This window comes from Amblyraja radiata, chromosome 4 (assembly GCF_010909765.2).
Source record: "Amblyraja radiata isolate CabotCenter1 chromosome 4, sAmbRad1.1.pri, whole genome shotgun sequence".
In the NCBI taxonomy this organism is placed as follows: Eukaryota; Metazoa; Chordata; class Chondrichthyes; order Rajiformes; family Rajidae; genus Amblyraja; species Amblyraja radiata.
In genome coordinates this window covers 115,804,168-115,827,888 of record NC_045959.1, presented here as the reverse complement: position 1 = coordinate 115,827,888, position 23,721 = coordinate 115,804,168, and the positions used below count along the sequence as shown (strand labels likewise).

At 50.2% G+C, this 23,721-nt stretch overlaps 2 protein-coding genes across 2 annotated transcripts in view; both read left to right on the top strand.

Moving 5' to 3' along the window:
- ccdc12 (coiled-coil domain containing 12) overlaps positions 1 to 9,908 on the top strand; it is a 70,023-nt gene extending 60,115 nt beyond the window's left edge. Inside the window, exons 3-7 of the mRNA XM_033020294.1 lie at positions 812 to 891; positions 3,634 to 3,695; positions 6,425 to 6,459; positions 6,973 to 7,049; positions 8,834 to 9,908. Coding sequence (XP_032876185.1) covers positions 812 to 891; positions 3,634 to 3,695; positions 6,425 to 6,459; positions 6,973 to 7,049; positions 8,834 to 8,913 — 334 coding nt within the window. The 3' untranslated portion in view covers positions 8,914 to 9,908. The remainder of the gene's footprint in view (positions 1 to 811; positions 892 to 3,633; positions 3,696 to 6,424; positions 6,460 to 6,972; positions 7,050 to 8,833) is intronic.
- An 8,989-nt stretch (positions 9,909 to 18,897) lies between these two features.
- Positions 18,898 to 23,721, top strand: part of tbrg4 (transforming growth factor beta regulator 4) — a 55,970-nt gene continuing 51,146 nt past the window's right edge. Inside the window, exon 1 of the mRNA XM_033020293.1 lies at positions 18,898 to 18,964. The gene's annotated coding sequence lies outside the window, so the exon portion shown is untranslated. The remainder of the gene's footprint in view (positions 18,965 to 23,721) is intronic.

Genomic DNA, 23,721 nt, shown 5'->3' with positions numbered 1-23,721 from the left:
CGTGAGGTAATAAGATCACGTGATAGGAGCAGAATTAGGCCATTCGGCCCTTCAAGGGACCGCGTTAAAATTTACAGAATAAGTGGCGGCCTCGCCAACAGTCTGTGTGTCCTTTCTACTGTTTTTGGTATTTTAAGAATGTTCTAAAAGTTTGTTTCAATGTTTCTTGGTTAGTTTATGTGGGGGGGGGGGGGGGGGGGGGGGGGAATGGGGGGAACTTTTTTTCAGTCAGTTACCACGATGGAGATGCGATTTTTCTCCGTGTCGCGATTTTTCTACCCCCCCCTTTGTGGCCTAACAACCTGGATTGGTGCGGCCTTTCCTGGAGATCGGCCCGGAGCTTCAAGCCGTGGGCGCGGCGATGACTTGCCATCGTGGAGCCGGGGATCCTCTGCCGAGGGTCGCCAGAAGAAGAGCTCCGACCGCGGGGGCCTGTGGACTTTAACACCGCGAAGCCCGCAGTCTCCGGTAAGAAGTTGCCGACTCGGGAGCTCCATGCCACAGAGTGTTCCAATCCGTCCCAACGCCGGACGAGAGGGCCATCGGCAGCGGCGAACTGCGGAGGTTTCAAAGGTCCCGACCACCGCGGGTGAACAAAGGAGGAAGATGACTGAACTTTATTGCCTTCCATCACAGTGAGGAATGTTTGATTCCACTGTGGTGGATGTTGATGTTACATTTATTTTATGTGCGTGTTGTCTTCTTTTCACTTAGTATGGCTGTATAGTGACTCACATTTCACTGTACCTTAGTTGGTTAAGTGACAAGCGAACTTGAACTTGATCAATGCCTTTTGATCTTTCTCCTTTAGAGAATTAAAGCTTCGCAACTATGTGCCGGAGGCTAAAGAACTGAAAGATCGACTTGTGCCCAATGCTAAACCGGCCTCAGGTTAGTATCATGTGAGATGCAACTCGTGTTCCTGGCTCTTGAAAACACTATTCATTGCAGCTTCATCAGAGGTTTGTTGCTCAATAGATGATCTGCACCTCTCTTATTTATAATGTTGAGGAATGTTTGGGGCAGCACGGTGGCGCAGCTGTGGAGTTGCCACCTGAAGGGCCTGTCCCACGAGCCTGTGACTCCAGGCGGCAAGCGCGACCTAAAGGGCCTGTCAAATGAGCCTGCGACTCCATGCGGCAAGCGCGACCTAACGTGGTCGCTTGAGCCGCACGGCCTCGCGGGGCCGGTCCCACTTCGATCGCCGGAGCCGTATGGAGTTGTGCGGAGCTGGTCCCGACATCGCGCGGGGCTCCGAAAAACTGGCCGTGTTCAAGAATTCCACGCGGCAACGGCCTGCCGGCCCGCAGCCGCCTCGACGCCGTATGTCACGCGCACACTTCCCGCGGACTTCGCTCGAACTTCATGTCACTCACTCGACCTCCGCGCTGCCCCCGCTTCTGGTTTGGTCGCGCTTGCCGCATGCAGTCGCATGCTCGTGGGACAGGCCCTTTTAGTTCGCGCTTGCCGCATGGAGTCGCTGCTCGTGGGACAGGCCCTTTACAGTGTTGGAGTGTGGCGGCGCCTAACGGCAGCGGCTTGACTGCAGTCCGTCTGTCTTTTTTACATTTTGTCCCGTTAGATGTATGTTTTTAGTACTAATTTTTAATTATTTTTTAGCTGTGTATATGTGTGGGGGGGGGGGGGAACGTTTAATCTCTTCACTGTAGGGGGACCCGACTTTTTCCCTGTCGGGTCTCCGGTGTCGTTGGGCCTAACATCGTGGAGCCGGCGGCGGCCTCCAGCCGGAACCAACGTGAGGGGTCCAGTCGCGGAGCATGCGGACCTGACATCACGGAGCTGGCCGACCGGAGCGGGGAGAGTTGTGGTGGCGCGCGGCTGCGACCAGACTTCGGAGCTTCGGAGGCTCCGGCCGGAGGCCTGGTGGACAGGAACAACCGGAGCTCGCAGGTCCCTGGTGGGAGACCGTTTTTCGGAGCTCCCGCAACGGGAACTTCTCCCACTGGAATTGCGTGGTTTAAAGGACACGGAGCGGGGCCAAACATCGCTTGAGCTGCACGGCCTCGCGGGGCTGGTCCCACTTCGATCGCCGGAGCCGTATCGAGTTGTGCGGAGCTGGTCCCGACGCGGCTTAAACGGCCGCGAGACATACCATCGCCCGCCGGGGGCTTTAACATCATGAGCCCCAGTCGCCTTGACGCTGCAGTTGGACTGCTGGACCGCAGGAGAAGATCAAAGGGAAGAGATAAGACTTTGCTTTCCATCACAGTGAGGAGCTGTTGGAGATTCACTGTGATGGATGTTTGTGTAAATTGTGTTCAGTGTGTGTCTTGGTTTTTTTTGTAATGTCATGACTGAAGGAATTAAATTTCGTTCAAGCCTTGTCTGTTTGAATGACAATAAAAGGGACTATCGCTGGCCGGCGTAGGACTCGGTGGGCCAAAGGGACTGTTTCTCTCAACTAAACTAATGTTTACTGGGATTGCGGGTCAAACGTAGGAAGATGGGGCATCTAGGTCATGAGTATGCATAAGTGATAGGAGCAAAATTAGGCCACTTGGCCCATGAAGTCTACTGTGCCATTCAATCATGGTTCATGACGAAGGTGGGACAGGTTAGGCCAAAGGGCCTGTTTCGTGCTTTATGACAACAGACGCATGAGTAGGCTATTCGACCCTTTGAGTCAGCTCCGCCGTTCACTGTGATCATGGCTGATCATCCCCGATCAGTACCCCGTTCCTGCCTTCTCCCCATATCCCCTGAATCTGCTATAAGAGCCCTATCTAGCTCTCTCTTAAAGCATCCAGAGAATTGGTCTCCACCGCCCTCTGAGGCAGAGGCGTGATGTCTCCAATGTGATAAACCACGAGAGGCAGTGAATCTGTGGAATTCCTTGCCACAGAAGGTTGTGGATATGTCTAAGGCAGAGATGGATAGATTCTTGATTAGTACGGGTGTCAGTGATTATGGGGAGAAGGCAGGAGAATGGCGTTAGGAGGGAGAGATAGATCAGCCATGATTGAGTGGCGGAGTAGACTTCACAAGTTATAGGTGTATAGGCCATTCGGCCCATCGACTCCACCCCGCCATTCACTCATGGCTGATCTCTGCCTCCTAATCCCATTTTCCTGCCTTCCCCCCATAAACCCTTGACCCGTTCTAATCAAGAATTTGTCTTTCTCTGCCTTAAAAATATCCACTGATTTGGCCTCCACAGCCCTTTGTGGCAATGAGTTCCACATATTAACTATCCTAAAGAATTTCATCATCTCCTTTCTAAAAGAACGCCCTTTAATTTTGAGGCTTTGACCTCTGGTCCTAGACTGTCCCGCCAGTGGAAACATCCTCTCCACATCCACTCTCCACATCTATGCCTTTCATTCTTCTGTAAGTTTCAATTAGAGGCCCCTTGAATGAATGAATAAATGAATGAATGAATGAATGAATGAATGAATAAGTTTATTGGCCAAGTATTGACATACAAGGAATTTGCCTTGGTGCTCCGCCCGCAAGTGAAGGGCCGAATGGCCTAATTCTGTTGCTATCACTTGTGATCTTACGACCTCACGTTAACTCTCCCAAATGTGTGTTCCTCTTGATATTGTTTCCATCCCTGTAAATGGTTGCTATCTCCATCTGTTCACGTCTGGTTCCCGGACTCTGTTTCCACAGTGGAGGAGAAGGTGCGGGAGCAGCAGGAAGCAGGGAAGCCTGTCCCTGTCATTGAAGAAGTGGTACGTATGTCCTTCATCTTACAACAGTCGAGAGAGTTTGTAGATCTGCCCTACTTATATGTTAAGCGATACTAACACACACATGCTACACACCACTATTATCTGTAATCCAGTCCGGGTTTTTTATCATGCCGGCACCATCCATACTAACAAGCTGCCAGTCGTGATGTAGACACTGTGATGCTGACATGCTGTGTCACTTTATTATATGCAAACCAACCTGTTGGATCTTTACTTTGAGGATGTGTCAGGCCTTCTCCGCTGCCTCTGTGGTGTTCTTGATGGCTCTTCTCCTCGCCATTCCGTTGATGCAAACAATATAATAAACGGGGTGGGAGACTGCAACCTTCACGTGGTCCGCCCTGTTTCGACGAATGCAATCAACCTGGCGTGCACAATCAAATAAGATCAAATAGAACAAGTTGTCCTACAACTTTAGTCTGTGCACGCCGTACGCAAGAATATAATAAACGAGAAAAAAAAAGTTTAGTGTGTATATACACACACATACTCACATAGAGATCCTTCAGCCAAACTTGCCCACATCGGCCAACATGTCCCAGCTACACTAGTCCTACCTGTCTACGTTTGGTCCATATCCTTCCAAACCTGTCCTAACTATGTATCTGTCTAACTGTCTCTTAAATATTGCAATAGTCCGTGTCTCAACTACCTCCTCTGGCAGCTCATTCCATACACCCATCACCTTTTGTGTAAAAAAAAAAAAAGCTGCCCGCAGATTCCTATAACATCTTTCCACCCTTCACCTTAAATCTATGTCCTCTGGTCCTCGACACACACACACACACACACACACACACACACACACACACACACACACACACACACACACACACACACACACACACACACACACCACACACACACACACACACACACACACACACACACACACACACACACACACACACACACACACACACACACACACACACACACACACACACACACACACACACACACACACACACACACACACACACACACACACACACACACACACACACACACACACACACACACACACACACACACACACACACACACACACACACACACACACACACACACACACACACACACACACACACACACACACACACACCACACCACACACACACACACACCACACCACACACACACACACACACACACACACACACACACACACACACACACACACACACACACACACACACACAGACAGACACACACACAGACACACACACACACACACACACACAGACACACACACACACACACACACACACCACACACACACACACACACACACACACACACACACACACACACACACACACACACACACACACACACACACACACACACACACACACACACACACACACACACACACACACACACACACACACACACACACACACACACACACACACACACACACACGTAATAATAACAATAACAATAATAGTCTCTGTACTTCAGAGTTTATTGGAGGTTGTCGTGTTTAATAGCCGGATGGCTGCAGGGAAGAAGCTGTTTCCGAACCTGGACGTTACAGTTTTCAGGCTCCTGTACCATCTTCCCGATGGCAACGGTGAAATGAGAGCATGACCAGGGTGGTGTGGGTCTCTGATGATGCTGGCTGCCTTTTTGAGGCATTCAACTTTTTGTAATCGAATATGCAAACAAATTGCAATCTCACTAAGAAATGTCATGAGGGGAATAGATAGGGTGAATGCACAGTGCATTTTTTTAAACCCAGATGTTGTCAGGCAACTAAACCATCCTATCGCAACTAGAGAGCAATCCTGAACTACTGTGTAGGAAAGAACTGCAGATGCTGGTTTAAATCGAAGGTAGACATAAAATGCTGGAGTAACTCAGTGGGTCAGGCAACATCTCTTGAGAGAAGGAATGGGCGACGTTTCGATCCTGAACTACTATCTACCTCATTGGGTCGCCTGGGTGAGGGGGTCTGATGTTGAAAGACCCGAAACACCCAATGGAGCATCAAGAGATGTATTTTACAAATCAAACGTGAGCCTTGCTTGCTGCTGGGTAGTGAAGGCTGCACAACCCCGCTTGAAATCCCTGCAGGAATCCATCCGCACAGTCGGGGCTTGGAGTGATTTTCGTTGTACAGCCTCCAAATGGGCTCCAAATTACATAGACATTATTTTGACTGCACTAATATTGTTTTGTTTTTATGCGTGCGCACATACACACACGCGCGCACTCACACACGCGCGCACGCTCACACACACGCAAACTAATTTCTGTGTGTGTATACAAATAATAATAGTGCAACTCAAATGAATGGGTTGGGTGGTTCAGACCCTGTAATCCCCATTTACAGGTGCCCTACCCTAATTCACCATTTACAGGTGCCCTACCCTAATTCACCATTTACAGGTGCCCTACCCTAATTCACCATTTACTGGTGCCCTACCCTAATTCCCCATTTACAGGTGCCCTACCCTAATTCACCATTTACTGGTGCCCTACCCTAATTCACCATTTACTGGTGCCCTACCCTAATTCCCCATTTACTGGTGCCCTACCCTAATTCACCATTTACAGGTGCTCTCCACTAAGGAGAAAGGATGTTAAAGAATGATTCTGCTCCCTCCCTAGTTTCAGGACGGTTTTGATGATGTACAGTTGTTGAATTTGCATTCTTATTGTTATTACTGAGATTACTGTTCAACCTTTTCACTCTGTAGGACTTGGTGAACCTTGCTCCCCGGAAGCCTGACTGGTATGTGATCATTTTTTTAAAAACTACTGTTATTTCTTAAGAAAGCTATCCAATTGGTTTCTAATTTAATTTAGTTTAGATTAGAAATACAGAGCGGAAAACAGGCCCTTCGGCCCGCCGAGTCCGCACCGGCCAGCGATCCCCGCGCACTATCTCTCACACACACACACGCGCACGCACACACACACACACACACACCAATTTGCACACACCAAGCCAATTAACCTACAAACCTGTACATCTTTGGAGTGTGGGCGGAAACCAAAGATCTCGGAGAAAACATAGAGAGAAAACCCGTGCGAGTCACGGGGAGAACGTACAAACTCCGTAACAGACAGCACCCGTAGTCAGAATCGAACCGGTGTCTCGGGTGCTGTGAGGCAGTAGCTCTACCACTGCGCCTACATTTTTTGTCTATCTATTCTACCACTTCTCTGGTGTTGCCGGTCACAGCGTAGACTTTCTGCAGTTGCTAAGTGGTGCAAGGTTTGCAATGTTTGTTTTTCTGTTCAGGGATTTGAAAAGGGATGTGGCGAAGAAACTAGAAAAGCTGGAGAAGAGAACGCAGAGGGCCATCGCAGAACTGATCCGTAAGTAGTCTATTCAATGGAAATTGCAGGAACCACATCTCAATGACGTAAATGAAAAAACAAATGATCTATGCTGATACATCTTGTTCTCTGGGACAGTCCTCTCACTAAAGGGCCTGTCCCACTTGGGCGACATTTTCGGCGACAGGCTGAAAAGAAGTTGTCGCGGCGTGACGCATGTAGTGGCGCGCGGTGTTTCCCTGCCGCCCCTGGATTTTGGAATGTTCAAAATCTTCAGGCAACATCTGGGTGTCTTATCATCATCATCATCATCATGGCGTGCGCCCTGTCACGCGGTGACGTACGCTGTCCTGCAGGGTGACGGCCGGTGACGCGGGCGTATAAAGCACCGACATCCATTAAAAAAGTTATTGGCCCTTAGATTTATTGTAAATGCGTTCATTTCCAATGTGATTATTGTACTTTGGTGTAAACTTCTTCTGTTGTGAAGGCGAGTGTCGTAGCTTGATGTGTCGGTGACGCGGAGGGTCGTACAACTTGACGGTTTTTAGGGCGTCAGTCACTGACGTTCGCAGTCGCGGAAAGAAAAATCACAAAAATCCCACTTGTCGATTTTTTTTCGGCGACTGCCGGCGTCATTGACTGACGTATCAGGGTCGCCGAAACATTTTCAAAAATCTAGCGGCCACAAAAACATAATGTTGCGACACTCGAGGAAACACCGCGCGTGAATACGTCGTCACGCCGCGACTTTTTCACTGACCTGATACGTCAGTCAATGATGCCGGCAGTCGCCGAACAAAAATCGCATTTTGCGTCTACCTTCGATTTTATCCAGCGCCTGCAGTTCTTTCTTACACACCCTTGCCTAATTGTTTTTTTTCCCTTAAAATTAGTACTTAAGTTCCCAAACTAGTCATTTAAAATAACACACTTGTAGTATAGTAAACCCCTCTGAGCAAGGGACTGTGGCTGAAACGGGAATCAGAAGATTCCCCTAATTCCCCATTTGCTGGTGCCCTCTTCTAATTCCATATTTACAGGTGCCCTCCCCTAATTCATAGTAAACTGCTCCCCTACCCTACTAATGTGGCCTGACCAAACCGCACTATCTAAAAAGTGGTGTTGCCACTTTCAGGGAGTTATGTACTTGAAGCCCAATGTTCAGTCTCGACCTGAAACGTCACCCATTCCTTCTCTCCAGAGATGCTGCCTGTCCCGCTGAGTTACTCCAGCTTTTTCGGTCCATATCTAATAGACGTCACCAATCCATGTTTGTTTGCTTTAAGCTAATTTTTAAATTTGGGAATAATATTATTGAGGTAATATTAAGCATAAGGGCTACTCAATAATTAATAAAGGTAGGGTTCTGACCCAAATCGTTACCCATCCTTTTCATCCAGAGGTGTTGCCTAACCCACTGAATTACTCCAGCACTTTGTGTCTATCTTCATAAATTCCAGGAGCAGATTAAAGCCATTCGGCCCATCAATTCTACCCCGCCATTCAACCATGGCTGATCTATCTTTCCCTCTTAACCTCATTCTCCTGCTTTCTCCCCATAATCTCTGACACCCGTACTAATCAAGAATCTACCTTAAAAATATCCACTGACTTGTGGCCTCCACAGCCTCCTGTGGCAATGTATTCCACAGATTCACCACCCTCTGACTAAAGAAATTCCTCCTCATCCCCTTCCTAAAAGGTACGTCCCTTGATTCAGAGGCTATGACCTCTGGTCCTGGACTCTCCCGCTAGTGGAAACGTCCTCTCATTAATATTCATTCTTCATGAATAAAGATAATTTATTTTCATTCCCACAGGGGAGAAACTAAAGGACAATGAGGAGGACCTGGCGTCTGCCGTTGGAGCGGTGAAGCAGGAGGATTATGACTCTGAGTGAAGCAGGGTTGTTTCTGGCCTGAAGAAGGGTCTCGACCAAAAATGTTAACTATTCCTTCTCTATGAGATGCTGCCTGACCTGCTGAGTAACTCCAGCTTTTTGTGCCTGTCTTCAGTTTAAACCAGCATCTGCAGTTCCTTCCGACACGGTTGGTTTAAATGTCTGTGTGTCTGTCTGTGCATGCAGTGTGTGTGTGTGTGTGCATCTGTGTGTGCCTGTCCATCTGTGTGAGCTTGTGTGCGTGCGTGTGTGGCTATCTGTGTGTGTGTGTGGATGTCTGTCTGTGTTTGGCGGATGTGGCCATATGTGTGTGTTCGTGCATGTATGGCTATCTGTGTGTGTGGCTATTTGGGTGTGTGTGCGGCTGTGTGTGTATGTGTGCATGTATGTGCGTGTGTATCTGAGTGTGTATGTGGCTATCTGTATGTGTGTGTTTGTCTGAGTGCCCGTGTGCACCAGTGTGTGTGTGTGTGTGTCTGTCCCCCTTTGTGCGTGCGTGTGCGGCTGTGTGTGTGTGTGTGTGTGTGCGCGTATGTGGCTATCTCTATGTGTGCGTTTGTCTGAGTGTCTATGCACCAGTGTGTGTGTGTGTGTGTCTGCCTGCCTGTCTGTGTGTGTGTGTTTGTCTGTGAGTGCACCTGAGAGAGCTAGTCATGTTGTGATTACCTGTTTCCATCAGTCAGGTAGAAACAAGGAACTACAGATGCTGGTTTATACTAAACGACTCCGGCAGCATCACCGGAGAACAGGGATAGATGACATTAATTGTCGGGACCTTTCTTCAGACACCAGACTGAAGAAGCGTGCCGAGACGTCACCAATCCATGTTCTGCAGGGATGCTGCCCGACCTGCCGAGTTACTCCAGCGTTTTGTGTCCTGTTAGGTTATTAATAAGCAGATTCCTCTTTTGTTTAATCCCCAAGTTTTGTGGGGTTTTGACAGTCTTTGTACGAATGCTAGTACTGATTTACAATAAAAGAACAAACAAAATCCACAGGAGTTGTTGAAATGAATCCTGACTTGAAATTTTGCTCGAAGTGACTGGTCTAATGTCAGCAATGCTTAACGATTTCAGCAAGTTGGTCATCTCATCACCTGTCGAAGGAGGCAGCAGGTTGGACTGTTCAATGAACTTTGTAAATTGGTCGTCAAAACGTGGCAACACTTGTGTACTGCCTGGTTGAGGTCTGCTCTATGATTTTACCAGGATAGAGATATACAAGTGTGAAAACGACCACCTCCAGATTCAGAGGTAGACAAAAGTGCTGGAGAAACCCAGCGGGTGAGGCAGCATCTATGGAGCGAAGGAAATAGGCGACGTTTCGGGTTTCTCCAGCATTTTTGTCTACCTTCGATTTTCCAGCATTTGCAGTTCCTTCTTAAGCCTCCAGATTCAGGAACAGTTTCTTCCCAGCTGTTATCAGGCAACTGAATCATCCTACCACAACCAGAGAGCGGTCCTGAACTACTATCTACCCCATTGGTGATCCTCGGACTATCCTTGATCGGAATTTTCTGGCTTTACCTTGCACTGAAGGTTATTCCCTCATCATGTACCTATACACTGTGAATGGCTCAATTGTAATCATGTATTGTCTTTCTGGTGACTGGTTAGCGCGCAACAAAAGCTTTTCACTGTACCTCGGTACACGTGACAATAAACTAAACTGAGAGTCATAGAGTGATACAGTGGAAACAGGGCCTTTTGCCCAACTTGCCCAACATGTCCCAGCTACACTGGTTCCGTCTGCCTGCGTTTGGCCCATCTCCCTCTGAACTTGTCCTGCCCTAACCATAACTATTTCTTTAACATTGGGATTGTCCCAGCTTCAACTACCTCCTCCGGCAGCTTGTTCCATACACCCACCCCCCTTTGTGTTAAAATGTTACCCTTCAGATTCCTATCAAATCTTTTTTCCTTCACTTTAAATCTATGTCCTCTGGTCCCCGATTCATGTACTCTGGGCAAGAGACACTGTGCATCTACCCGATCTATTCCTCTCATGATTTTATACACCTCTATAAGATCACCCCTCATCCTCCTGCGCTCCATGGAATAGAGACCCAGCCTACTCAACCTCTCCCTATAGCTCACACCTTCTAGTCCTGGCAACATCCTCGTAAATCTTCTCAGAACCCTTTTCAGTTTGACAACATCTTTTCTATAACATAATAATAATAATAATGGATGGGATTTATATAGCGCCTTTCTAATACTCAAGGCGCTTTACATCGCATTATTCATTCACTCCTCAGTCACACTCGGTGGTGGTAAGCTACTTCTGTAGCCACAGCTGCCCTGGGGCAGACTGACGGAAGCGTGGCTGCCAATCTGCGCCTACGGCCCCTCCGACCACCACCAATCACTCACACATATTCACACACAGGCAAAGGTGGGTGAAGTGTCTTGCCCAAGGACACAACGACAGTATGCACTCCAAGCGGGATTCGAACCGGCTAGAACATGGTGCCCAGAACTGAACACAATACTCTAAATGTGACGTCACCAACTTCTTATACAACTGCAACATGATCTCCCAACTTCTATACTCAAAACACTGACTGATGAAGGCCAATCTCGACCACCTAACGCCTTCTTGACCACCCCTGATCTACATGTGACTCGACCTTCAAGGCACCTGCACTCCTAGATCCAAAGTAAAGCATTTCACTGCACCTAGGTACATGTGACAATGTCAATAATTTAATGATACTTTAATCTACCAAATATTACAACAAGATCCATTGGACCATTTGCTTTCCATTTATCACAACCAATTCTGAAGAAGGGTCCTGACCTGAAACGTCACCTATCCATGTTCTCCACAGATGCTGCCTGACCCGCTGAGTTACTCCAGCACTCTGTGAAACGTCACCTATCCATGTTCTCCACAGATGCTGCCTGACCCGCTGAGTTACTCCAGCACTCTGTGAAACGTCACCTATCCGTTCTCCACAGATGCTGCCTGACCCGCTGAGTTACTCCAGCACTCTGTGAAACGTCACTTATCCTTGTTCTCCACAGATGCTGCCTGACCCGCTGAGTTACTCCAGCACTCTGTGAAACGTCACCTATCCATGTTCTCCACAGATGCTGCCTAACTCTGTGCCTATGCATCTGAAGCCCACAAGACGTGAAGACCATGACAACCTGATGTACAGAAGGCCATCACATCACAGTAGCAGTGACAATCTAATCCAGATGCTCATTGGATGGCGTACTGTCGGCTTGCATAGATTTATATTCATAGAAAATAGGTGCAGGAGTAGGCCATTCGGCCCTTCGAGCCAGCACCGCCATTCATTGTGATCATGGCTGATCATCCACAATCAGTAACCCGTGCCTGCCTTCTCCCCATACCCCTTGATTCCACTAGCCCCTAAAGCTCTATCTAACTCTTTTAAATTCATCCAGCGAATTGGCCTCCACTGCCCTCTGTGGAAGGGAATTCCACAAATTCACAACTCTCTGGGTGAAAATGTTGTTTCTCATCTCAGTTTTAAATGGCCTACCCTTTATTCTTAGACTGTGGCCCCTGGTTCTGGACTCCCCCAGCATTGGGAACATTTTTTCCTGCATCTAGCCTGTGCAGTCCTTTTATAAGTTTATACGTTTCTATAAGATCCTCTCTCATCCTTACATCACAGCTTGTTTAGGGATGCTGTTCCCCAGGGATGCTGCCTGACCACTGAGTTGCTCCAGCACCAGCCATGACAATCTCACTGTGGAAAGAGTACTGCAGAGCCCTGGTGAGACTGCACCCAGAGTATTGTGTGCAATTTTGGCCTCCTAATTTGAGGAAGGACATTCTTGCTATTGAGGGAGTGCAGTATAGGTTCACCTGGTTAATTCCCGGGATGGCGGGACTGGCATATGATGAAAGAATGGGTCGACTGGGCTTGTATTCACTGGAATTTAGAAGGATGAGAGGGTATCTTATAGAAACATATAAAATTCTTAAAGGATTGGACAGGCTAGATACAGGAAAAATGTTCCCGATGTTGGGGGAGTCCAGAACCAGGGGTCACAGTTTAAGGATAAGGGGTAGGCCATTTAGGACTGAGATGAGAAACTTTTTCACCCAGAGAGTTGTGAATCTGTGGAATTCTCTGCCACAGAAGGCAGTGGAGGCCAATTCACTGTATGTTTTCAAGAGAGAGTTGGATTTAGCTCTGAGGGCTAATGGAATCAAGCGATATGGGGAGGAAGCAGGAACGGTGTACTGATTCTGGATGATCAGCCATGAACATATTGAATGGCGGAGATGAGAAACAACATTTTCACCCAGAGAGTTGTGAATTTGTGGAATTCCCTGCCACTGTGGAGGCCAATTCGCTGGATGAAATTAAAAGAGTTATATAGAGCTTTAGGGGCTAGTGGAATCAAGGGGTATGGGGAGAAGGCAGGCACGGGTTACTGATTGTAGATGATCAGCCATGATCACAATGAATGGCGGTGCGGGCTCGAGGGGCCGAATGGCCTACTCCTGTACCTATTTTCTATGTTTCACAGTTTGCTTTGGGAAATATCATCTATCCAGGGATGCTGCCTGACTCATTGAGTTACTGCGGCATTCCTTCAGTACAGACGTCGGCGATACTCCCGGCAAGCAGATTCATCTCGTCGCCATTCCGAGCCACCGAGAGCGAGGCGGGATCGCATGCGAGGTGGAACGCTGAGAGGGAAGTGGACCGTCGAGAACAATGGGGGGCAATTGTGAGCAATTTTGGGCCCCATGTCTGAGGACGGATGTGCTGGCTCTGGAGAATGTCCAGAGGAGGTTTACAAGAACGATCCCAGGAACCTATGATGAGTGTTCAAGAAGGAACGGCAGATGCTGGAAAATCGAAGGCACACAAAAATGCTGGAGAAACTCAGCGGGTGCAGCAGCATCTATGAAGCGAAGGAAATAGGCAACGTTTCGGGCCGAAACCCAACCTATGATGAGTGTTTGTCAGCACTGGGCCTGTACTCGCTGGAGTTTAGATGAATGAGGGGGGAACCTCATTCAAACATACAGGATAATAAAAGACTTGGATAGAGTGGATGTGGAGAGGATGTTTCCACTAGTGGGAGAGTCTAGGACTAGAGGTCACAGCCTCAGAATTAAAGAACACCCCTTTAGGAAGAAGATGAGGAGGAATTTCTTTAGTCAGAGGGTGGTGAATGTGGAATTCTTTGCCACAGAAGGCTGTGAGGGCCGTCAGTGGATATTTTAAAGGCACAGATAGATAGATTGTTGATTAGTCAGGCGTTATGGTAAGAAAGCAGGTGAATGGGGTTAGGAGGGAGAGATTGATCAGCCATGATTGAGTGGCGGAGTAGACTTGATGGGCCGAATGGCCTAATTCAGCTCCTATTCATTATGACCCGACGTGGGGGGCCGCGAAGAACGAAGGGAGACCGGCGGGGGGTGGGAGGGCGATGGAGGGTGGGAGGGCGATGCCGGGACAAGCTGTTGGGAAGACTGTTCGCATTTCTGGATAGAAGGAATGGGTGACTGAGAGACTGAGCTCAGTCTGAAGACAGGAGAATGGAGTTAGGAGAGTCGTCAAGTTTTATTCGTCACTTGCACATAAAGTGCAAGTGAAATGAATTTGCCAGCAGCGGTACAATAAAAAAGAACACACAATACACAATTAAAATGTAACATAAACATCCTAAGGGGGCGCTGACCTGTGCGCGGCTGCCCAGCCAGCAGCTGTCCGTCTTTTCATCTTTTTTTTAAATTTTTAGTTAGTTAAAGTGTTTTTGTTTCTGGAGTTCTAGACTTTTTTGTGTGGGGGGTGGGTGGGGGGGGGGGGGGAGGGGGAAACTACCTTTCAGGGTCCCTACCTGGTCGGAGAGGCAGCTTTTCTCCGGGCTGCAGTTTCGACCCGTCCTCGCGGCCTACCAGGAGCGGCGTTTCCTGTCGGGGACCGCCCAGAACCACGGCTTCGGCAGCGGCACAGCGCTGGAACGCTATCGTGGAGCGGGCGATGCCTTGCCCGGGTCGCCGCGCTGGAGCTCCGGTGAGCTGAGACCGTCGGGAACAACATCACGGAGCTGCGGGACTGTGGAGCGGCCAGCTGCGGGCGGCGGCGCCGAACTTTACACCGGGAGCCTGGGATCTCGCGACGAGATCGCCAGTTGTGGAGCTCCATCCGGCGCGGCCTTGTCGGCTTCGGAAGCGGCCATTCCAGGGTTCTCATGCCGCTGTGAGGATTCTCCCGACGCCGGAGCACCATCACCCGGCGAGAACGGCCAGGAACATCGGGCCTCCGTAGAGGCAACTGTGGAGGCCTCAATAGGCCCGACTATGGGTGAACTGGGGTTGGGGACAGGACTTTGTGCCTTCCCTCATGGTGGGAATCATTGTGGGGGGATGTTCTTTATGTTTAAATCTCTTATTAATGTTATGTCTGTATTCTTTATGTGCTGCATTGGCAAGAAGCATTTCACTACACCTAGGTGTATGTGACCAATAAATAACCTTTGAACCTTTGAACCTTTGAACCTTTGAACCTTTGAACATCCACCACAATTTGGTCAGTCCTCCATTTTCCCCCGTGGTCGGGACCACAATCCTCCGCAGTTGCCGCTGCGGGTGTCCAGATGTACAGACAAGGTAAGTCCAGATAAGTCCTGAATCGGTGCTTCCCCACCGGAGACCACGGCTTCAGGTTGGTGCAGGCCGGTGGTCGAAGATTTAAAGTTCCCGCCGCGCCGCAGCCAGAAGCACCGCAGGGCCGGCGGTCAGAGCTCCTCTCCAGGGATCCCTGGCGAGGGACCCCGCTCCTGATGGTAAGTCCCCGCCGCGCCCACGGTAGAAGTTGGCTGCGGGCCAGCGGTCGGAGCTCTTCTCCTCCCGGGTCCCCCACGAGGGATCCCAGGCTGCGGACGCTGCGCCAGCTGGAGCTCCGCAGACCGTGACTTCAGGCTGCCGCGGGGCCAGCGAACGGAGCGCTCCCCTCCGGCGACCCCTGCGCCGAGAGTCCGCGCAGCTGAAGCCCCGGGCGCGTCTCCGGGAAAGGCCGCACCGATCCTCGATGTTAGGACACACCACACCACCCCCCACACAAGACACACAGAGAAACATTACAAACACACATTGAGACACACTAAAAAAACAAAAATAGTCGAAAAAACTAACATGCTGCTGGCAGGGCAGCCAACTCCCAGCGCCCCCACCACAGGACGAGAGATCAGGAGGGAGAGATTGATCAGCCACGATTGAATGGTTGATGAAGCGTAGTTCTAAATCATAACAATAATATCCCCCTTCAGCAAGCCCTAAATACAAAGTGTACCTTCTGTAAAATGCACCACAATTACCAGCTTTTGCTAAATCACAGATAGACACAAAATGCTGGAGTGACTCAGCGGGACAGGCAGCATCTCTGGAGAGAAGGAATGGGTGAAGTTTCGGGTCGAGGACCCTTCTTCAGACTGAGCGAAGTGGGAGAGGAAAACTAGAGGGGTGAGGAGGTTGAGAACAAATCAGAGCCGGCACTGGTGGCCAACGAGCCCACAATGGTCTGTTGTTGGCTGTGGAGGAGTACATAATGGATAGGAACAGTGGAACTGGTAGGTTGGCTAGGGTGGGGGAGGGACAGAGAGAGGGGAATGCATAGAGATATGGAAGGGTAAGGCGTGAAAACAACAGATCAAAGCAAACCATGTCAGCTTACGGCTTTTAGCACCAACGGAGGAGACATAGATACAGACACAAGAGAATACCTCTACCGCCTGTCTTAGGCACGTATTAGGGGAAGTCTTTTAGGACCGAGATGAGAAAAACATTTTTCACACAGAGAGTGGTGAATCTGTGGAACTCTCTGCCACAGAAGGTAGTTGAGGCCAGTTCATTGGCTATCTTTAAGAGGGAGTTAGATGTAGCCCTTGTGGCTAAAGTGTGTATGGAGAGAAGGCAGGTACAGGATACTGAGTTGGATGATCAGCCATGATCATATTGAATGGCGGTGCAAGCTCGAAGGGCCGAATGGCTTACTGCACCTATTTTCTATGTTTCTATGTATTGCTTGTAAATTGTGCAATACTCTACAAATACATCAGAGTTATATCATCAACAGCTACCAAGCTTTTTAAGTCTGAAGAAGGGTCTCGACACGAAACGGCGCCTATTCCTTTTCCAGAGATGTTGTCTGACCCGTTGAGTCACTCCAGCTTTTTGGGTCTATCATGGTTTACATTGGTAAACCAGCATCTGCAGTTCCTTACATACTCTGTTGGGCAGCAGCAAGTAAGAATTTCATGGTTCTCTCTGGGACACATGACAATAAAACACTCTGGACTCGGCACAGGCAGCTCACCAGTGCCATCTCATGGGCACAAAGATAAGACACAAAGTGCTGGAGTAACTCAGCGGGTCAGGCAGAGTCTCATTGCTGCTTTTATCTGTCACACATGCAACTGCAGGGTGACATTCATTAGTTTTTATATTACACATGCAGGCACTGCCATTTATGGCACCATTATCTGGGGGTCCTTGTTCATCAGTCAATGAAAGTAAGCAAAGGTACACAAAAATGCTGGAGAAACTCAGCGGGTGCAGCAGCATCTATGGAGCAAAGGAAATAGGCAACGTTTCGGGCCGAAACCCTTCTTCAGACATGAAAGTAAGCATGCAGGTACAGCAGGCAGTGAAGAAAGCGAATGGCATGTTGGCCTACATAACACGAGGAATTGCGTATAGGAGCAAAGATGTCCTTCTGCGGTTGTATAGGGCCCTAGTGAGACCACACCTGCCTAGTGAGACCACTCCTTCTGCAGTTTTACAGTCCTTCTGCAGTTGTACAGAGCCCTAGTGAGACTACACCTTGAGTATTGTGTGCAGTTTTGGTCCCCTAATTTGAGGAAGGACATTCTTGCTATTGAGGGAGTGCAGCGTAGGTTCACCAGGTTAATTCCCGGGATGACGGGACTGTCATGCTAAGAGTGGAGCGCCTGGACTTGTACACTCTGGAGTTTAGAATGATGAGAGGTGATCTCATTGAAACATATAAGATCATTTAGGGTTTGGACACACTAGAGGCAGGAAACATGTTCCCGATGTTGGGGGAGTCCAGAACCAGGGGCCATAGTTTAAGAATAAGAGGTAAGCCATTTAGAACGGAGACGAGGAAACACTTTTTCACACAGAGAGTTGTGAGTCTGTGGAATTCTCTGCCTCAGAGGGCGGTGGAGGCAGGTTCTCTGGATGCTTTCAAGAGAGAGTTTGATAGGTCTCTTAAAGATAGCGGAGTCAGGGGATATGGGGAGAAGGCAGGAACAGGGTACTGTTTGGGGATGATCAGCCATGATCACATTGAATCTGGAAGGGCCGAATGGCCTACTCCTGCACCTATTGTCTGTTATTGTCATTATTCAACGTCCGGTTGGCCCGCGTACTCTCCATGTACTGGAGCAGTTCCCGTGGACCGATGTCTCTCTCCTTGCTCGGACACCAAAAGGTGCTGAAGGCATTACTCCTGGCCCTCCTAGCAAAAAGGAATAGGTAACATTTCGGGTCAGAACCCTTCTTCAGACTGGCCAGGGTGGGGTTGGGGTCATTGGGTGCATTTGCAATAGGTCAAATGGCTGTGGAGGCCAAGTCAGTGGAGATTTTTAAGGCGGAGATAGATAGATTATTGATTAGTGCGGGTGTCAGGGGTTACGGGGAGAAGGCAGGAGAATGGGGTTAGGAGGGAGAGATAGATCAGCCATGATTGAATGGTGGAGTAGACTTGATGGGCCGAATGGCCTAATTCTGCTCCTATCCCTTGTGACCTTGTGATCAGAGCAGAGCACGTGGTGGGGGTGGGTGAACGGTGCTTCCGGGTTGCGTCATGACATCACATAAGAACGTAAGGGGCAAGACGCCTCACGCGTGGGGCGACGACGTGACGCGCAGGCGATGAAGACGTCACGCGCCGGGGTGGAAGGGGGGAGGGGTTGGGAGCAATGACGACACACGCAGGGTCACGGCCTGGACACGTGGTGGGGGGGGGAGACGCGACGCGACGCTCCGGTTGACGTCAGACGTCGAGCGGACATGGAGCGGACGGCGGGTGAGTGAAGGAGGCGCCGGGACCGGGACCGGGACGGGGGGGGGGGGGGAGGGGCCGGACCAGGGGGGGCTCTCACTCAGGCTGCCCCGTCCCTGACCCGACCCGACCCGTCTCTGACCTCGTCCTCACCTCCTGGCCCCCCAACCTCATCACTGGGGCCGAACCCCTCACTTGGACCCTCCCCTACACACACACACACACACACACACACACACACACACACACACACCTACATCCACACCCCTACATCCACACCCCCACATCCACACCCCCACATCTACACCCCTACATCCACACCCCCACATCCACACCCCCACTCCCACACCCCCACATCCACACCCCTACATCCACACCCCCACATCCACACCCGTACATCCACACCCCTACATCTACACCCCCACTCCCACACCCCTACATCCACACCCCCACTCCCACACCCCCAAGCCCACCCGACACCACCCCCCACAGCCCCACACCCCCACAGCCACACCCCCACAGCACACACCCCCAAAGCACACCCCCACAGCCACACCCCACAGCCACACCCCCAACAGCCACACCCCCACCAGACAAACACCCCACACCACCCACCCCCACAGCCACCCCCAGACAGCCACACCCCCACAGCCACACCCCCAATCACACCCCCACCCCTCCACCACCCCCACATCCACACACCCACATCCACACCCCCACAGCCACACCCCCACAGCCACACCCCCACAGCCCCAACCCCACACGCCACCCCCACATCCACACCCCCACATCCACACCCCCACACCCCCCACCCCACACCACACCCCGACATCCACACCCCACCAGCCACACCCCCCATACCACACCCCCGGCACACCCCCCATCCACACCCACTCCCACACCCCACACTCCCACACCCCACACCCCCACATCCACATCCCCACATCCACACCCCCACATCCACACCCCCACATCCACACCCCCACATCTACACCCCCCATCCACAACCCCACTCCCACACCCCCGCATCCACACCCCCACATCCACACCCCCACATCCACACCCCTACATCCACACCCCCACATCCACACCCCCACATCCACACCCCCACATCCCACACCCCCCATCCACACCCCCACCCTCTGACAGACTCCACCCTCACCTTCTGCCCCCTCGGCCAGCCCCCCACCCTGCCTCCTACTGGACCTCCCCCACCCATAACTCGAACCCTTCAGCACCCCATCATTGATTGACCCTAACCCACTCAACTGCTCCTCACCCTCACCCCTCAGCTGCCACCCTCCTCCCCTAACCCCTCAGCTCCCAAACACTGATCTCAACCCCTCAACTGGACCTCCCGCACCCCTGGCCTTCACGCCCTGAACCCTACCCACCTCAACCACATCTACTCCAAACCGCCCCTGCCTTCACCCTTCACCTCCTGACCCTGACCCCTCAACTGACCTTAGCCACCCTTGACCCTTGCCCTCACTTCCCGACTTCTCATTTCTCCCACTATGCTGGAGAAACTCAGCGGGTGAGGCAGCATCTATGGAGCGAAGGAATGGGTGACGTTTCGGGGCAAGAACCTACTTCAGTCTGAAGAAGGGTCTCGATCCGAAACGTCACCCATTCCTTCGCTCCGTAGATGCTGCCTCACTCGCTGAGTTTCTCCAGCATTTTTGTCTACCTTCGATTGTTCCAGCATCTGCAGTTCCTTCCTAAGCATTTCTCCCACTCACTATGTTTAGTTTAGAGATACAGCGCGGAAACAGGCCCTACAGCCCACCGAGTCCGCACCGACCAGCGATCCCCGCACACTGACACTATCCTACACTTACTGGGGACATTTCACATTTATACCAAGCCAATTAACCTACATGCCTGTACGTCTTTGGAATAATAATAATAATAATGGATGGGATTTATATAGCGCCTTTCTAATACTCAAGGCGCTTTACATCGCATTATTCATTCACTCCTCAGTCACACTCGGTGGTGGTAAGCTACTTCTGTAGCCACAGCTGTAGCCACAGCTGCACAGAAGCGTGGCTGCCATTCTGCGCCTACGGTCCCTCCGACCACCACCAATCACTCACACACATTCACACACATTCACACACAGGCAAAGGTGGGTGAAGTGTCTTGCCCAAGGACACAACGACAGTATGCACTCCAAGCGGGATTCGAACCGGCCACCTTCCGGTTGCCAGCCGAACACTTAGCCCATTGTGCCATCTGTCGTCCCACTTTGGAGTGTGGGAGAAAACCCACGCAGTTCACGGGGAGAACGTACAAACTCCGTACAGATAGCACCCGTAGTCGGGTTCGAACCCGGGTCTCCTGCGTTGTCAGGCCAGGCAGCGACTCTACCGCGCGCCCCTCATTCATTCTTCTCCCCCTTCCCCCTACCCTGTGGGTGAGATGCCGGAAGGGTGGCTGGGAGCCCAGGATATTGGGAAACATCTGAGAGGGAAGTTTGTGCAATAAGAATAATGGGGCCATACACTGTATCGTCTATCCACTGACTATTTTGTGTGGGAAGGAACTGCAGTTGCTGGTTTAAACTGAAGATAGACACAGGAACAGGTGACATTTCGGGTCGAGACTCTTCTTCAGCCTCACTGTCCTGCTGAGTTACTCCAGCTTTTTAGACAATAGGTGCAGGAGTCGGCCATTCGGCCCTTTGAGCCAGCACCGCCATTCAAGATATAAGATACATTTATTTGTCACAAGTACCAGTTGGTACAGTGAAATGTGTGGTCACCATACAGCCATACAAATAAAATTAAAAATACAACACACGATAAGACTCCCAACATAAAAAATCCCCCCCACAGCAGAATCAAAGTTTCCCACTGTGAGGGAAGGCAATAGACAATAGAAAATAGGTGCAGGAGTAGGCCATTCGGCCCTTTGAGCAAGCACCGCCATTCAATGTGATCATGGCTGATCATCCACAATCAGTACCCCGTTCCTGCCTTCTCCACATATCCCTTGACTCCGCTATCCTTAAGAGCCCTATCTAGCTCTCTCTTGAAAGCATCCAGAGAACCGGCCTCCACCAAGCCAATTAACTGAGGCAGAGAATTCCACACTCACAACTCTCTGTGAGAAAAAGTGTTTCCTCGTCTCCGTTCTAAATGGCTTACGCCTTATTCTTAAACTGTGGCCCCTGGTTCTGGACTCCCCCATCATCGGGAACATGTTTCCCATCTCTAGCGTGTCCAAACCCTTAATAATCTTATATTTCAATAAGATCCCCTCATCCATCTAAACTCCAGAGTGTATAAGCCCAGCCGCTCCATTCTCTCAGCGTATGACAGTCCCGCCATTCCGGGTATTAACCTTGTAAACCTACGCTGCACTCCCTCAATAGCAAGAATGTCCTTCCTCAAATTAGGGGACCAAAACTGTACACAATACTCCAGGTGTGGTCTCACTAGGGCCCTGTACAACTGCAGAAGGACCTCTGATACTTAACTCCTCCTGTTATGAAGGCCAACATGCATTCGCTTTCTTCACTGCCTGCCGTACCTGCATGCTTACTTGACTGATAAACAAGGACCCCCAAATCCCGTTGTACTCCCCCTTTTCCCAACTTGACGTCATTTAGATAGTAATCTGCCTTCCTGTTTTTGCTACCAAAGTGGATAACCTCACATTTATCCACATTAAACTGCATCTGCCATGCATCTGCCCACTCCCCCAACCTGTCCAAGTCACCCACACTGAGCTTTTTTGTTGATTACAGAGTACTATGTTTACGCATCAGTTGTGCTACAGCAAGTCAGAATCTCATTGTTCTGTCTTGGGACCTATGACAATAAAATACTCTTGAGAGTAACTCGGCGGGTCAGGCAGCATCTCTGGAGAAAAGGAATGGGTGACGTTTCGAGTCGAGTTATTTTCTCAGACAGTAAAGAAGGGTCTGGGAGCCGAAACGTCGCCAATTCCTTTTCTCCAGAGCTACTGCCTGACCTGCTGAGTTAGCTGCGGGCCAGGTGAGAACGAGTTACAGACAATGAGACTCAACATGACGGCTTTGAGTGTGTAACAAAGAATGGCAGATGCTGGATAAAATCGAAGGTAGACACAAAATGCTGGAGTAACTCAGCGGGTGAGGCAGCATCTATGGAGAGAAGGAATGGGTGATATTTTGGGTCGAGACCCTTCTTCAGACTTTGAAGCTGGTACGACGAGCGGGGGAGGGACGGAGAGAGAGGGGATGCAAGGGTTACTTGAAGATAGAGAAATGGGCTTGTACACTCTGGAGTTTAGAAGGATGAGAGGGAATTTCATTGAAACACATAAGATTGTTAAGGGCTTGGACACGCTAGAGGTAGGAAACACGTTCCCGATGTTAGGGGAGCCCAGAACCAGGGGCCACAGTTTAAGAATAAGGGGTAAGCCATTTAGAACGGAGACGAGGAAACACTTTTTCTCACAGGGAGTTGTGAGTCTGTGGATTTCTCTGCCTCAGAGGGCGGTGGAGGCCGGTTCTCTGGATACTTTCAAGAGAGAGCTAGATAGGGTTCTTAAAGATAGCGGAGAAGGCAGGAACGGGGTACTGATTGTGGATGATCAGCCATGATCACATTGAATTGCGGTGCTGGCTCGAAGGGCCGAATGGCCTACTCCTGCACCTATTGTCTATTGTCTATTGCCTAAATCAATATTCATACCACGGGGTTATAAATTACTCCAGCTTTTTGTGTCCAACTCTGATTTAAACCAGCACGTGCAGTTGCTTCCTGCACACTTGCGACTAATGTGTGTTT